This window comes from Nanorana parkeri, unplaced genomic scaffold, assembly GCF_000935625.1.
Source record: "Nanorana parkeri isolate BGI_ZX_2015 unplaced genomic scaffold, ASM93562v1 scaffold536, whole genome shotgun sequence".
Taxonomy (NCBI): domain Eukaryota; kingdom Metazoa; phylum Chordata; class Amphibia; order Anura; family Dicroglossidae; genus Nanorana; species Nanorana parkeri.
Genome location: NW_017306804.1, coordinates 826,132 through 842,787, shown reverse-complemented (window position 1 = coordinate 842,787; position 16,656 = coordinate 826,132). Strand labels below are relative to the sequence as shown.

The 16,656-nt window shown below is 42.4% G+C and overlaps 1 protein-coding gene across 1 annotated transcript in view; it reads right to left on the bottom strand.

The window, feature by feature from the left end:
- RBM27 (RNA binding motif protein 27) overlaps nt 1-16,656 on the bottom strand; it is a 66,700-nt gene that overhangs the window by 26,625 nt on the left and 23,419 nt on the right. The window contains exons 8-15 of the mRNA XM_018561654.1: nt 12,419-12,489; nt 12,193-12,376; nt 10,997-11,221; nt 6,693-6,932; nt 5,764-5,916; nt 4,355-4,502; nt 2,366-2,519; nt 416-664 (exon numbers count right to left, since the gene is read on the bottom strand). Coding sequence (XP_018417156.1) covers nt 416-664; nt 2,366-2,519; nt 4,355-4,502; nt 5,764-5,916; nt 6,693-6,932; nt 10,997-11,221; nt 12,193-12,376; nt 12,419-12,489 — 1,424 coding nt within the window. The remainder of the gene's footprint in view (nt 1-415; nt 665-2,365; nt 2,520-4,354; nt 4,503-5,763; nt 5,917-6,692; nt 6,933-10,996; nt 11,222-12,192; nt 12,377-12,418; nt 12,490-16,656) is intronic.

Below are 16,656 nucleotides of genomic sequence, written 5' to 3'. Positions count from 1 at the left end.
CTGACACTGCGTATAACGCAGAACCAGCAGTCCTACATTGTACATGAGGACAGTAAGGGCCTGCCCACAACCCAGGATGTCAGACAGGAAAACACTGGCTGTAGCGAGGCAAATGTTAAGTATTTATAATACTTAACATACCGGCAATGTACCCGGCAATGCACGGGTACATTTTAAAATCATCCTTACATGGGCCGATAAGAACACATTATTTGTTTTAATTCCTGGGGTCAGAAATGCCCTAAAGTAAACCAGCAGTTCTGGTCACTGTCCAGAGGAGGTCACTTAACGCGGCACAATTCAAGAAGAGTAATAAACATAAAATTACAATTTAATTAGTTAGAAGTGGATGTCATTTGCAGTATTAAAAACACAGAACACCAAACAATCACTATTTGACGTACTACGGCATTACCTTCTGAAGATGCCCCTGCCCTGCGGATGGAACAGTCTGCTGTCCAGACTGAACTGTGTGTGTTGTGTGCTGATGTGTCATATGTTGTTGGGGCTGCTGAGGATGCTGCTGTTCATTGTTCTCCCTGTGCCAAAGTACCCGGATAAATCTATTGTTTAAAACCGCTTCGGTGCTGGATATTGCTCTCCTAGCTTCCTCATTTGTCAAGTACTGGATGAGAGCACCCTCGGGATCTCCCTGGAAAGCAACCTTGAAAAGAGAAGATAAATACACGCAATATTAGCAATGCTCTCACAAGAAAATGAATGTCTCCAAGCTATGCTTGCATAGCCAGCATTCATCTATTAGTGGCTAAACCTATATATGAAGACATCAGAAAGACACACTAAATCTCTTAGGGTTTAAAAAAAACAAAAACAAAAAAAACAACCTGCACACGTAACAAAACATTCAGTACTCTACTATACACTTTCCCCATGTTTTATCCTTAATAAATAATAGAATTGAGTAGGCAACATCGTGCCTGAAATGTGCTGAATGTCACAAGTCCTGTAGCACTCCTTACTGGAAATCCCAAAGATGTTAAACGGATGCTCGAAATGACAGCGGATGGCGCTGCACACAGAACAACTTTAGATGTAGATGTCACCAGCACACCAGGCACGACAAAAACACATGGGTCAGTGCAAATCCATTTAATGATATGTCACTCGGAAAATCAAGCGCTTTCAGGGCCACACAGGGTCCCCTTCATCAGGCTCAGAGTGCTGAAGTCCCAACCAGCATCGTCAGCCCTGCAAAACTTCGTCTATACCTCACCCACTCTGGCTCACTGCAAATACATGGATTCTTTTACCAGTAAAATAATGGCGCTGCCTTGACTTCTGGGATCCTGACCACACACTGTGAGGGCCTCCTGGGAGATACCATTCTGAAATTGGGAGGGGGGTCAGGCCTACATCAATTCTAGCAGAGCTAGAATATTTGCTATGTTATAGAGAACAAATTAGAAATGTTACTGGTTCCCGTCTGAAATTCCGAAGGAGATTTGGAGTGATATTTGTTGATGTCAATACTGTTCTCAGTTCTGGAGGCTCTGGCATGAGGAAGCAAACCACTGCATCTACCAAGATGGCCACCTCCACACAGAGACACGGTATAGAACAAGACATAGTAAGTCAGTAATAGGCGGGGAAAAAAAAATGAATAGACAGGGAAACCAGAGATAATACGGATGACTAGTCCTTACTCCCTTTCCCTGCCTACCGGCTTCCAGAGATCAGTTGCTCTGTAAAGCAGACTGGTTAGGGGGCAATATGGAGGCTGCCATTGCTCATCTCCTTCTGAATAGTTGATTGGAACAAGCATGAAGGATATGGAAATTAGGAAAGCGACTTAAATTTTTAAAAATGAGGAAGACCAATAGCATTTTAGGGGAGGTCAGTAACAGCTACCTACATATATTTCTATTATGGGGTATACTTAAAGTGACATTAAACCCTCAGATTTTTTAACATAAAAAAATACTGTAATGTGCGCCTTACTGTAATCCATGGTTGTTTCCCTTCTCTTTGCTGCTCTTCCTTTTAAATCCGTATCTCTTCTCATGCTGGGCAGAAGTTCTGTTTTGCAGCAGACTGCCTTGTCTCTGGAATGGATATATGGTGTCTGTGTGCAGGTTCACAACCTGAGCCAGCACTACAGGAAGAGGCACTCAGCTGCAAAGGGAAGTTCTCCCCAGCATGAGAAGACATGAGGATTTAAAAAGGAAGAGCAGCAAAGAGAAGGGAAACAATGGATTACAGTAAGGCACACATTACAGTATTGGTTTATGTTAACAAATCTGAGGGTTTAAGGTCACTTTAAAATTAAATGAGCAAAGACACAGTACTTGATGCAGCCCAATACCCTACCCCAAAAAAATAAACCCTCAAGCATTTTAAAACTCACCTGTATATTAACAATGCTACCAAATTTGCTGAAGTGCTCATTCAGCTTGGTAATGTTGTTTAGGTCCTGAGGAATTTTTCGGACTTCAAGTTTGGTATTTGTGTACAGAATCTTTTTCCCAAATCCTAATTTGTTATGGTTGTTGTTTCCATGCCTAACATAAGTAAAATACAAAACACATAACATTTGTGAAGCATTGCATGTAAAGAAAAAAACATTTTTATAGCAATACAGTGTTTAATATTAAACCAAAATATTTACACCATTAAATTGTTTATTAAAAACAAAATTAAATATCTATGCATCAAGTCTACAATAATAGAAAAAACGCTAGTATTTTTAAAATGATGCTTAGGTGTTCAGAATCTAATTGATAGTAAAAGGGAAAGCATAGTGTATTTTAATACGCGGTAACACTGGCCAGAATGCAATTTTCACATTTACGTTCTTCCTTTATTTCACATAAAGATTTGTAAACGCTCCATCTAGTGGTCAGCTTCCTGTCCTAAGAACCAAAGTCACCAGGGCATAAACAGAGGGTGAATCTCCCCAGTAAGCACACATGCCACAGGTAAAACCTTAAAAGGAGAACTATGAGGCGAGTGAAAATCACTCAGCCTCATAGTTCTAGCTGATCTGTGACAATGAAACGGTCACAGGGCAGCTCATTAGATCGGTAAGTGAGCGAACACATACCGTTGCTCGCTCACTTCCCCCGCCCCCTCCCCTGTCCCATTCACCAGCGCTGACTGGCGGAACTGACGGGGGAGGATACAGCTGGCTCTGCCTCTAGATAGGCAGAGCCAGCTGTCAATCCCGCACCTGGTGGATCTCAACAGTAAAGTCGGGATCCGTCCCGCCTGCGGCGTCTCAGTATACCGCAAGCTCTAGCTCGCAGTATACTGAGCTTTGGGTGACGGGAGGACGCTAGTTTGTGCTTCCAACCCCATAGTTCTCCTTTAAAGTGGATAAAGTTCTCCTTTAAAGTGGAGTGGTCACGCGAAGCGCCGTGCCGGAGAGCTTTGCTTCACTCTGCACGGCTTCGCGTGCAGTGTGTCACGGCCTTAAGTGTATGTAATCCCAGACTTATTTGCTCACTTTCTGTCTGCTAAAATGTTACTTACTATGTGTTAAAAAGCAGCAAAATATCTGTTGACCCTGTCAAAAATCAAAAATACTCAGCAGTGTTATCTCAAAGAATGTTATCAGTCATGCCGTTAACTTGTGTGAACTACAGAATATCACCTTCCATGTTATGGAGAGGAGGTGTTCTGTCATTTTAATGCACTTTTTGTCCTAGTTTACCCATAGTGTTGTGGCTCAGACACATTACAGTGAGTGAGTGTTGAACAAATAATGCAGCCATCACATCTAAGGCTGCAATATATTACAATTTTGTTCTAGGGTTTAGATAAACTTGAAGGTGTAAATAAAAAAAACGTAACAATTAACCTCCGATATCACTGAACGCAATAAGTGCAAAAAAAAAACACAAGAAACACCCCACACCTGTTAAAAGTGCTGAGAACAGTCCTGTTATTTAACTCTTAAGTATACAATTCACCTAATGAGATACAGCTTTAAAACATGCTGTATTTGTCACATCACTCCAGTTTTATTTATTTTGACCTTTTGGAGAATTTCCAGTGAAAAAGAAGGCACATATATGTGCAGTCAATTGCACCCATAACATTGATAACTAGCCAAGGCATAAAAAAACACTTTTTGGTCCCATTTCTGAATAGTATGGCCAAGGAAAATAAAACTAGCTTAAAAAACAGACAAAAAAAACAAATCCAATACATTCAGCCTTACAGTTTTATGAATAAGCCACCGTATGTTTTAGGCCCTCAAAGCCTTCTCAAAACTAGCACCACCATCTACTGAACTTCTTTTATATACAATAAGCATTTTCAAATGAAATGATTTTATATGTGGCAAAGAATTACAATGGTGGGTCAATTCCTGGTATAGGGCCAAGGTTCTTACTTGTCTGTCCAAGGTTTCTTAGCAAAAGGACCATCATTCATATTCCCAAGTGGTCTCTTCCTATCTGGTTCCACCACAACTCTGTTCAGGTTACTATTTTCAACAGCAGGAGGAGGAGGTGGCTCAGTTTGAATGACAATATTAGCAGCTATAACAAAAACAAACAAATTACGTAAGTACAGCACAAAGGAACTGATTTTACAGACACGAGTTGGACAAAATGTATTTCTACAATCAGAAGATATAAACTTTTTTATTAAAGACCGTCCATAAAAAAAGGTACAAAACTAGGCTATATAAACAGGAATAACCAGATCTGGTTCCTGGAGGAGTACAAACATTGAATATGTGCAACAACTCCAGTTAGAACTACTGACACTGATCGTTTCTCTTGTGAAAGTACAAGATCTGGAAAAAGGAATGGTAGTAGACATTAAAAAGGAGAATTATGAGGCAAGTGATTTTCACTCAGCCTCATAATCTGAGCCGACCTGTGATAATGAAACTGTCACAGGTCGGCTCAGTAGATCGGGAAGTGAGAGAACACATACCGGCGCTCGCTCACTTCTCGATCTATCCGTGCAGAGAGCCGTAAACGTCACTCGCGGCTCCCTGCAGGGATTCTCCCCCTCCCCTGTCCTCCAGCGCTGACTGGCGGAACGGACTGGGGAGGGGGCGGGTACAGCTGGCTCTGCCTCTAGATAGGCAGAGCCAGCTGTCACTCACGCAGCTGGGTGGATCCAGACAGAATTGTAGGGATCCGTTTCGGCGTCTCAGTATACCGCGAGGCAGCAGCAAAACCCCACCCTCAATGGACGATACAGAAAATGAAAGTGCATGTGGGCAAAATCTAACAAAAAGGTATTCAGCACAGTTTTCCAATACGTGTACATTTCCCTATGCTGTATTGCTTTAAAGGAGCTGCAAGTATTAAAATATACCTGGGGATCCTTCCAAAAATTCAATGAGCTCTTACCCTGTAGTAATGGAATAACCACACTGTTACTACTACAATGAAACCCAAAGTAGTGTTGCCTGCTCTGTCCGAGAGCTCCACTGGTGGACTACACCAGCGCATACCATAGTGCTCTAAATAAGCTCTCCTTATTTACATTCTCCGCACTTGCTGCCCTCTCATCTAAGCTGCCAGCACTGTCAGCTCACTACAGAAATTAGCAGCACACTGCATTTCTGGTGGGATCATCAGGCATTTGCAGTACTTTTGCAGCAGTATTAAAGTGATAACATGGAGCAAAATGTGTATATAATAAGAGCAGTGCTGAATAGGTTTGTGAAGACTTTGCCCAGACAAAAACTTTCAGGTGCGATAGCTAATCAAATTCCATCATACATGTATTGCAACATTCCATTTTTACCACGTGCAATAGCTAGTCAACAAAGTCACTAACCTCTTGGTGGTGTATCCATGTCGCCTGATGTCAAACCTATCAGATTTGACCTTTGCTGCTGCTGTGGCCGTGTATAAAAGGGCCGATATCCAGTTCTACCTGTTCCTGTGAGACTTGGAGCTTCAGGATTGTACCCATCAGGCTCATATGTATCTAAAGGGGGGCATATTAAAAACAAATTGATAAACCCAGGAAATATACATATAAAAAAAATAAGTTAAGCAAAGTTATAAACACAAATTTGAAGGCCAAATTGTCTTCCCTTCAGCAGTTTTTATTAACCATGTCTGGCATGTTATGATCGGTTTGGGAAGACTCAAGAGATGTGACTTCTTTGTAGGAATAGTGTTATTCTTATAGCTACTGTATTGTAAGTCAGTTATAATTACATTATTTGCCTTGCTTGCTGGCCACAGTGGCTATAGAATTTAAAGAACTAAAAGAGTAAAATATAAAGTGTAGGTACATAAAAACAAACTGTGCAAAGTTATGAATGCCCAATTAAGTTCTAAGCAACAGATCAACAGGCATTACCAGTCACTGGCACATATATGAACTGTCATTTCTCTATCCCCAGGATATTTACAGTATGTCTAGACAAAACTTATTTCCGTTTTGAATAGAATACAGAAATCTTAGAACGGTTGTCTGTGTCCCTGTCCAAAATTTTTTTCTCTCTGCCCTTCTGGTGACTGGTGGCACCAGGGACAGGAAATGAGGGGAGAAGTCCACAAAAGGGACATCAGTACTTATTTATTTTGTAGAGTAGAACAACATGTTCAAAACCTTTGCAGTCTGTTCCTTACCACCGACAGGTTCCAGTTTAAAAAAGTGATGAACTATATGCCCTTAATATTATGCAGGACATTAAAAAACTTAATGGGAAGAGCAGTGGTAGAAACGTTGTGGTTCTCTGCCTGTTACAGGACATTCTGGTACTCTAGGAGTCCCAATATTTAATAATAATAACGCATAAGGAAGATGTACTAGCTTTACGGCCATGTAAAATAGGAGTAGTGAGCTATGCTTACGTTCTGACACGGAGTAGTGCAGATTCTGAGGAGGTAAGGGAGGAGGCAGTCTTGCTCCTACCGGTGCAAGACTGGGGACAGTACTCGTCCCGGGCGGTTCACGATTATTTAGCATGCCTGAATGTGGTAATGGAAGCCCTGCAAATTCAAAAGCAAAACAGATTATTATTGTTGCCATTTAATTCTTCTCCAGGAGAGAATTTCATCACAAATAACACACTCTTGTCTGTAATCTAAAACACCTAAAGCTAAAGCTTCGTTTTAGCTTTACAGATCTTCAGTTGTTACTCAACATACCTGTCATTAACGGTCTTAGTTCAGCATAACGTTTGTTTCCGTCTCCTAGAGAATAGGAATATGCTTGATTTAAAAAAAAAAGTTTTATAAAATGCTACAGAGTATATGTGTATCTATCTATCTATATAAGGGATGTCCCGATACCACTTTTTCAAGACCAAGTACTGTCCCTCATGTACTTGCCGATACCAATTACCAATACTTTTTCTTAAAGGGACAGGTGATATTTTTCTCTAAAACAATTACAGACTAATGATTTTAGGGCAGTTTCTCACCAGCGCTGCGTGCATTGGAGGAGACGGGTTCTCTTTAAGGTGACCTCTAGTGTCACCTTTCTACTTCACTGGATTCACTGAATGTAAATACAGCAGGCAGTGGTTGGGAGCAGTAGCAAGCCTGCTATTGGATATTTTAAATTGCAATAGCCAATAGCAGGCTGGCTATTGTATCCGTCCACTGCCGGCTGTCAATCAGCAAAGGAGGGAACTGAAGACAAAGTTCTCAATCAGGTCCTCTCTGCTGATTGACAGCAGGCAATGGGCGGGTACAATAGCCAGCCTGCTATTGCAATTTAAAATATCCAATAGCAGGCTGGCTCTCTTCTTTCATTGAGAGTGAAAACTGCTGTGTACGTCGGGTGATTGCATTACACATAAGGAGCACGGACATCTCACACTTTGTGATATATCACCAAAAGGAAACAGCTTCATCAATTTGAAAAGGACGGAGGAGCAGCAGCTAAGGTACAGGGGGGAGGGGGGGCAGCGGGGGAACTCACAGCCGGAGTCTCTTCACTCTTCTCGTGCTGGCTACAGAGGTCTGTGAAAGGGACACAGAGCTCTGCAGCCAGCACCAGCAGGGAGAAGAGACTGTCCACACAACACCACGCTGTCACACTTCCGTCTGGAGTGGTCAGAGCGGAGAGGGAGCCTGCGTTTGGTGGAGAGGTATTCCGGGGGAGGGGCTACGGGGGTCAATGGCCAAAGCTAGTTAAAACATTTTTTAAGGGTCGGTATCTGATCTATGCATCGGGGAGTACAAGTACTTCTGAAAATGCCCTGTATCGGCCCCGATACCGGTACTAGCATCGGCTTAGGGACATCATATATATATATATATATATATTCTAAAACCTTTCCCCCCTTTTTTTGAAGTATAATTTTTGCTGTGCTCCACTCCACATCCTTCTCAGAAACAAAACAGGAAGTATAAAGAATCTCAGCTGTCATCAGGACAGACATGCCTGTCGGAAGATTTACAGAAAATCTTTATTTGGCGACAATTAAAATTCTAAATATCTCATCACTTTTTATCTCTGTGACAAAGGGTCAACAATGCAAATAGCGGGGGTAAAGCTACCTAGCAGGAACAAAAGACAAAAGAAAAACCTGACAGGGGTTATATCCATTCCCTAATCTTTCCAACAAAAATATAGGACGCTCCTTGAGGACACCAAGCAAACTTGGATCAGGTGTGTGTGGGAGAAGTTATAGTCCCCATGGGCCGGTTTTAAGCTTTTTTTTTTTTTGTGCCTATTGTCCATTTCTCCTGTATGCAGTAGTTATCTTTTTTTTCTCCATTATCCATTGAGGGATGCAGCCTAATGAAGTTGTGCCCCTCAATAGATGAGAAAAAAAAGAAGTTAAGGCTGTACATATACTTTAGGATTGCATTCAATACCAAAAGCTCAGATAGAAAAGTCACCATCCTTCCCTAATGCTTTCTTGCCCATCTTTACAGCCCAACTGTGATGAGACAATGAAATGTGGTGACACAATTTACTCTTAGCTGCACCTCACTTTAGAGGCAAGGCTGACATTTTCGTTTGTAAAATAAACTTGACTGCGTTAGAAAAATCAAAAATGTTTTGTTCTTTTTAATAAAAAATTTCTGTCTACAATGTTGACGTAAAAACTAGTCATAGATGTTGTTACAATCTGTTCATACACTCTCCTTTAAAAACAAACTATGCAGTGCCAGGACCTGCCCAACTGGATACAAATGGAATTATTATTATACAGGATTCATATAGCGCCAACAGTTTGCGCAGCGCTTTACAAAATGGGGGAGACAGTACAGGTACAATACAATTTCAGTACAATAGGGTTAGGAGGGCCCTGCTTGTGAGAGCTTACAATCTAGGAAGAGGGGTAAGTGATGCAAAAGGTAATAGCTATTTAGATTGAATTATTGGAAGAAGTAAAAGGGCAGTTATGTTGAGATAAGATGGGCTTCCCTAAAGAGATAAGTTTTTAAGAATCTAAAAGTTGGGCAGAGTAGGAGATAGGCGGACAGATAGGGGTAAGGAGTGCCAGAGGATGGGGTCACTATGTAGAAGTCCTGGAGGAGGCAATTAGAGAGCTGGAGGTCTTGAGGAGTGGAGTGGAGAGGACGGTTTGGGTGATATTTTGAGATGAGGTCAGTGATGTAGGTTGGGGCAGAGTTGTAGATGGCTTTGTATGAGGTTGTTAGTATTTTGAATTTTTCTCCGTCAGGCAAGTGGAGGGATTGGCAGAGAGGGGCGGCAGTAGTATCCATGATAGACTGAAGGAGGGATAGCCTGCTTAGTGGTAGGCCAACAAGGAGGGAGTTACAGTAGTTGAAGCAAGAGATTACAGGGGAGTGAATTAGAAGCTTTGTGTATTGGAAGCCATGGGAGGCCATCAACTGACCCATGGAAGAAGTGTAGATAGAGAATGGAAGGGGCCCAAGGACAGACCCTTGGGGGATCCTTACGGGAAGAGGAAAGGAGGACGTAGAATTGTAGGTGACACTGAAGATGCGCCGAGATAGGTAGGAGGTCAACCATGAGAAAGCAGAGTCTTGGAGGCCAAGGGATTGGAGTTTATTAACAAAAAGTGGGCAGTCAACTGTGTGAAAAGCAGCAGAAAGGTCCAGGATTATGAGTACAGAGTAGTGGCCATTGGTTTTAGCAGTTAGTAGATCGTTAGTATGCTTTAGAAGGGCGGTTCCTGTGGAGTGTTGTGGACGAAAGCCAGATTAAAAAGGAGATTGCCAATGGTAAGGTGGCGGCTCAGGCGGTTGTAGACCAGTCGTTCAAGGATTTGAGGTAAATGGGAGCAAGGAAATGGGTACGAGTAGTGAGTGTGGTCTCAGACAAGGTGTGTTTGGAGTGGGAGAGGTCTGGACAGTGGAGATTTCATTGCGAATTGCATCAATCTTACCTCTGAAGTGATTGGCAATTTCCTGGGAAGTCAGTGATTTGGTTGGAGGAGGCGGACGAAGTGGGGAGTTGAAAGTAGAAAAGAGCTGATGAGGACTAGATGAGAGCGTGTTAATGTGTGTGTAATGAAATTGGTCTATTAAGCTGTGTGGAGGCAGGGACAGTATTTTTGGAGGGCAGATTACCACTAAACTCATCTAAAACTATTAAAACATATTGCTCAATAGAAACAAAACATATAAACCCACTTTTGGTTGGCAAATTTTGCAAGAACAGATACCACCTTGTAAAAATAGCAGTGACATCACTGTGAAGCCCATAGGCTATGCAGAGCTGTTTGAGGGACCCAGCCGGTCCTCCTGTTCAGGCTGCCTGCAGAGGACTACAGGGGGCCAGATACAAGACCAGCCACATTGTACAAGAAAGAGCAGAAGTGACTTGTCTTTATTACTGAAAACACATCTGCAGAGGCAAAATGCATGAGTGTCACGCTGGAACACATTTGAAAGAAACCCATGAAGGGCACCAAAAATAAAGTAAACAAATGGCTCATGCATTTAGAGAGCATTTGTTTAGCCTGGATTTCAGAGTTCTGGTAGGTCTAATGGCGACTGTACTGTGATTGTACAAGTAGATTGTAAGGTATGGCAAGCTAAGAAGTCAACGTATGAACACAAGGTTAAGGATTTGAAAATCTGATCTATATAGAAAGTCTACTTACTTGGAGCAGGATGGACAGTGGGTGGAGGTTGGGTGAGTGGCCGAGGAACTGGCATTCTCATATTATGAGCTGGTCCAGGGATAGGAGGTAATAAAATACCAGGGGGCGGCAGCCCAGGGGGTGGTGGGAAGGGGATCATACTGGGTAGGGAAACCTCATCAACCACCAAGGGATCATTTCCGTGATCAAACTGGCAAAGGTCACCAAGGACGCAGTACCCTCGTTCTGTGAAGAGGGAAAACAAAATTATTATTCTGGCAAAAACACACACACAATTTCATGATATCCTAGACCTGAGGGGCTTATTCTAAAAGACAAATTTGAGAGCTTATCCTGTAACTAAACAATGTTGGATTTTTTAGTAGATCATGAGGATTTGTCTTCCTGATCATGCACATCAATGGGCACAATGCAACAAGACTCATGGACATTGCGGAGTATTAACAATAAAATGGATGTGGCCTGGCTGTTATTACTGATCTTAAGGGGTCAATTCTTTCAGATAGTGTTGATTGGCTGGGAAGCTGGCTTCCCGGCCAATCAGCATGCAGCTGGCTTCCCATCCATTTAGAAAACCAGGAGGCTGGTTTCTTGGCCAATCAGCATTGATCCGGCCAAACATGGAGCCGTCTTCACAGGAAATGAGGAAGCCAGGTGGTGTGTCACTACCCACTGCCCGGGAAGCCGTCTCCAGGTCAGGGAAAGCACCTGTATCGGCGAGTAGCGAACGCAAAATATCGGTCCTCGTACTTGATACTGAAAAACCGATATCGGTGCATCCCTAGAGAATATTTGCCGTATGCTTGTTCCAGCTCAGCAGCAAAGTATTGACACTACTGGATCATTGACAGACAGATAACTAGTATTTTAAGGAGGCCCCTAGTGGCAGACAACATATATCTCTAAAACACAAGTTTCTGTAGAAAGTCCCCCCAGAAAAACTAAGTTGATATAAGTGTTATTAAAATTAAAAACACGCTTTTGTATATATTCTAACTCTGGCAAGTGTACCCCTTCTGTGTGCACTACAGTATAGAGAGGTGAATCATTGCATGCTGGGACTAGGGGTACTTGGGTGGTACAGTTTAACAGATATGGAATAGATTTTGTGCCAAATTCTAGGATAACATTAGATAGGAGTATATTAAGCATGCTGCTACAACAAAATCCATCAGACAGGTTAATCAGTGACTCACCATCATAATCCCGGCATCGTCGTTTAGGAGGTGGGTTTCTATTGTATGAATTGGTAGGGTTGTGGTTGCTATAGTAATTAGACCAGATCTCTGTTGTGCTCTCAGGGTGGTGAGCAGGTGCAATGACAGTCACGGTGCTGGGGATAGCCTGCCCACCAGAGGAATACTGCTGCTGTTGCTGCTGCTGCTGCTGTTGTTGCTGCTGCTCAGTGGAGATGCTGACAACCTGTGGGGCTGGGTTGTATACAGATTCCAACTCATTTCTTTCAGAATCAAACTTCGCCCTTTCCCGGTGATCTGTCCAAACACAAACAATCCACACTACTTGTTAGGCTAATATTGCAATACTACTAAAAGCACCCGACAAATGATTATGCAATAAATAGAAAAAAGCATGGAAGCTAAAAGAAAAAAGGAGTGTAGAATGAAACATCCATCTCCAAAAGCAGTCAGTTAATTTAAATCGAATTATATGAATGCTCTAACCCTAACGAAATCTTCTGAAGGAACATTAAAGTTCATCAGTATCCATATGCTCCAAAAGTCCATATTTCATCAAAATGCTGAACAAAATATTCAAAATGAAAAATGTTCTTTCTTTTGGGAGGACCATATATCATATGTAACCACATCAAAATGTTTAATTTTATTTTTACGTAACTTTATTGCTATCACACAGGGGATAACAAGCCCCTCTGTGATCACGTTTGAAGATTACAGGTTCTCTTTATGGAGACATCTGGGGTCTATTAGACTGCAAAACAGAAGATCAAGAACGGCATTCTGCTCTGTCTCCTGTGCAGCCTGGCTTGTGACAGCGGAGACAGGAAGCATTGTGAGCACAGTGCTCCCATCTCACTGATCACAGATCAGAAAACGGACGTTCTCCTCCCTGCTCCCCATCTTGAGGTCATTTGCTTTGGTTCTGGGTCCTCCAGAAGAATGGGGGACCCCAAAAACCACAGTGGGGATGGGCGAACAATCTGGCTGCTCCAAGTGATCTGGGCGTAGCAGGGCTAAGTGTAGGGGGAAAAAAACCTGCTGGCACCCGAAAACTTAATTTCCCCGGGCGATAGGAATTACGCATCCCTGGATTTAATAAAATTATGCACACAGAATATAATGATAAAAACCAAGTTGCTATATGGCTAATGAACCTCCTCATTCAAACCCACATGGTGATAACACTTGATGTTGAAGGTTAATTAGCCATATAGGAACTTGTTTTATTTTTTTTTAAATCATCTGTGTGTATACATTTTAATATTATTTATCAATAAAACACATCCATTTATACAATCAGTGTTATACAAAATTGTCCATTCACTCTGGGCCACCGTTAAATATCCCAATTCTTATGTTAAACACTAGAGTGAACATAGGAATTGACTGGCAGGACATTTTTTACATTACAGATAAGCAATCCAAGCCTACATGTTATCACTTCTGTATGAAAATGTATGCCTAATGAGCAGGGCAGCAAATAACTGAGGAGCTAGCTTGCTGGGAGACGAAGAATTATCTCCCTGTGACCCCCTGCCTCTCACCTCTTCACCATCTCCCCCCACCTCGCTCTCAGCAGCAGGGGACGTGGGGAGGGTCCTCTGAGGGCTGCCGGCAGAAATGACTGACGCTCCGCGCAGGAAAAAAACCCCCAAAACTTGAATTCAGCCGCTTGCCCGCTTTGAGAGAAGAAATCACCTGCCCAGCGCCTAGTACATGCAGTACGAATTGTTCACCCCTGATATATATATATATATATATCTTTATATATTGGTCACAAAGACAAACAGAAAAGGTGAAAATCTCCAGTGGGGACACAGACAGCAATACAAATAAGGGATCCAATTAATTACTACACCCTTGGCTTTGCATACATTAAATGCATATACATTTTAACAAACACAACCACTCAAAGCCATCACACAAGTAAACATTAAATACATTACTTCTCCATGCAATCACTTGGGTAACTTGATTCATTTGAAGACAAGACCACCCAAAGCTGTGGAACCATTGATCCATTGGCAAAAGGCACAAAACAAGCAAGTTATGGATAAATGCAGGTAGTGCTACATTGCTCCTCTAACCATCACTGAACAATAACCAAAGAAAATACACACGTTTGCTGGAATACACCAGTGAATAAATTAAACAAACCAGGTTATTTTTGGATAAATTCCCTGAGCAGAAGCTTCATGCGAAGAATACATAATTGCTGTAAAAGCAAAAGCATTCCTTCCTGCCACAAAGATAACACATACAAATTGTGCACAGAAAAAAAAAAAAAGTAGTCAATGAAAAGCGACAAATTGCAGCAAATTTGAACGAAGGAGGCGCATCTGAATATAAAGTGCGGGTTTAAAGTAAAACTAAAGGCTGGCTGTTTTTCTCCTTAATGCATTCTCTGCATGAAGGCAAAAAAACACCCAGCACTTTAGTAACAGCCCCCCCCTTACCTGCAGCAACTCGTCCCATCCATCACAACCGGGAAGATGCTTCCTGGTTGTGGGGCAGAGTACTGAGGGCAGAGGAGCCACAGGCTCCTTCTGCCATCAGTCAAGTTATGACAGCAAGGGCGGGGGTGTGGCCCGCCACACGCTGTGTGTGTCTATGGACGCACACAGCTAGGTGTGGGCATGGCCATGACTGTACATGTACGGGTGCCTTCACAGTTAGCTGATGGAGGCACCCGTACAGGTAGGGGGTGAGCTTGCGATCTGGATACCACTTGAGGAAATAAAATAAAAAAAACTTTTCTTTAGCAAGTCTGGCCACCATATCAAAGAAATGTAAAAAAAAACCAAAAGATTTAATGTCGCTTTAAGCTCCACTCTACAATTCTGGGATTCCAAGAGAAAGTGGGGTTGGGTTTTCTGAACTGCAGATGTATATGTAAGAGAGGAATCTAAAATGTGAAACCCCTTGTTGGAGTTCTCCGAGAGTCCCAAAGCTTATTAAGCACTCATGCAAAAAGCAAATTCACTTCTTAATATCATGTTTGCACCTTTTCCCTCCATACACCATTATTTATCTATTCTTGTAATGGTCATCAATACTAACTAACAGTGATGCGTGGGTGGAGCGAGCCAAAACAACTAAAAAGATGCAGGCGAGTGCTAATAGGGAGGTGATCACACATACGTGCATTTTAAGACATTTCAAGTTAATACAGGTTCAGTTTACAATTTGTGACCTACTGCAGCAGAGCCAAGCGTGCTCAGAATATACCCCAAAACAATGTTTAGCCGTGGTCAAGTCTTTGCTACACCAAAGCTTTCTTTAAAACAAATGCATTTTAATGCCTGGTGGAAACTGTGGTTCTTTTTAGAAATCAATGTTCCCCAGTTGGAGCTAGGGATCAGTATACATTCCATAACAGATGCAACAAACTCATTTAACTTAAAACCGCAGAATAAGTGAAACAGATCAATGACAAAATACTATACAGCAACTGCATTAAAGTAAAAAAAAATGCATTTTACAATAATGCAAAAATATGAGTATTCAGTGAATAAAGGGGACTTTCCCCTTATTAGTGCTTGAGCCTGTGTCGAGGTGCTTTTGTTTGATTCAGGCAGGTATTGCATACCCATAGAAATCTATGGCCATGCAAAATCTACTTCAAGCAGGTCAGAAGCCAGCTGCAGGCCAAATGCACCCGTCAATGAACTCTGAATCAAGATCTTTATAGCATCCTAAACTGATGTCAAACTGATGCCTTCAACACAAGGCCAAAGCCCATCGACACAGACCCTTAAGGTGGCCATACACTTTACAACCCTCGCAAGACTATTGTCTTGCGAGGGTTGTAAAGTACTTAAAAAAAAACGGACGATCTGCCCATCTTGGACAGGCAGATCGAACTTACGAACATCGCAAGCCCGCCCCCCTGAGCGGAGGGCTTGCGATGAATGCAAACGGGCAGTGTGCGAGTGCGCACACCGGCCCGTTTGGCAATTGTCGAACAAGCAGGCCACTAACTCGCCGAGAATCGTACGATTCCCGGCGGGTTTTCCAGCCTGCTTGTTCGACGGAAGACGTGCGACCGTACAGTAGAAACGGTTGCACGCCTTCCATACACTGCACGATTATCTTACGATCGCGGGATTTCCCGCGATTCTCGTACGAGGATCGTGCAGTGTATGGGCACCTTTAAGCTGGCCATACACAGAATTTCGGCTGGTTCTTGATGAACCAGCTGAAATTCGCATAGTGGGTGCTGCTGTTGACACCCTTTCGTCCAGCATCCCACAATCAGCTGATCGAAGCAGCTGGTCGGAAAATCTTTGACAGAACAGAGCTGGCAGAATACAATGCAAACAGCGGGGATTCCTCAATTAACGCTCTGTTGATGGTGGAATCATTCAGCCTGAAGAAAATATTACAGTGTATGGTCAGCTTTAATGACGTTTTTCAAGACACTAGTATAGCTCAGAGCAGGATTTTTTTTATAGACGAACC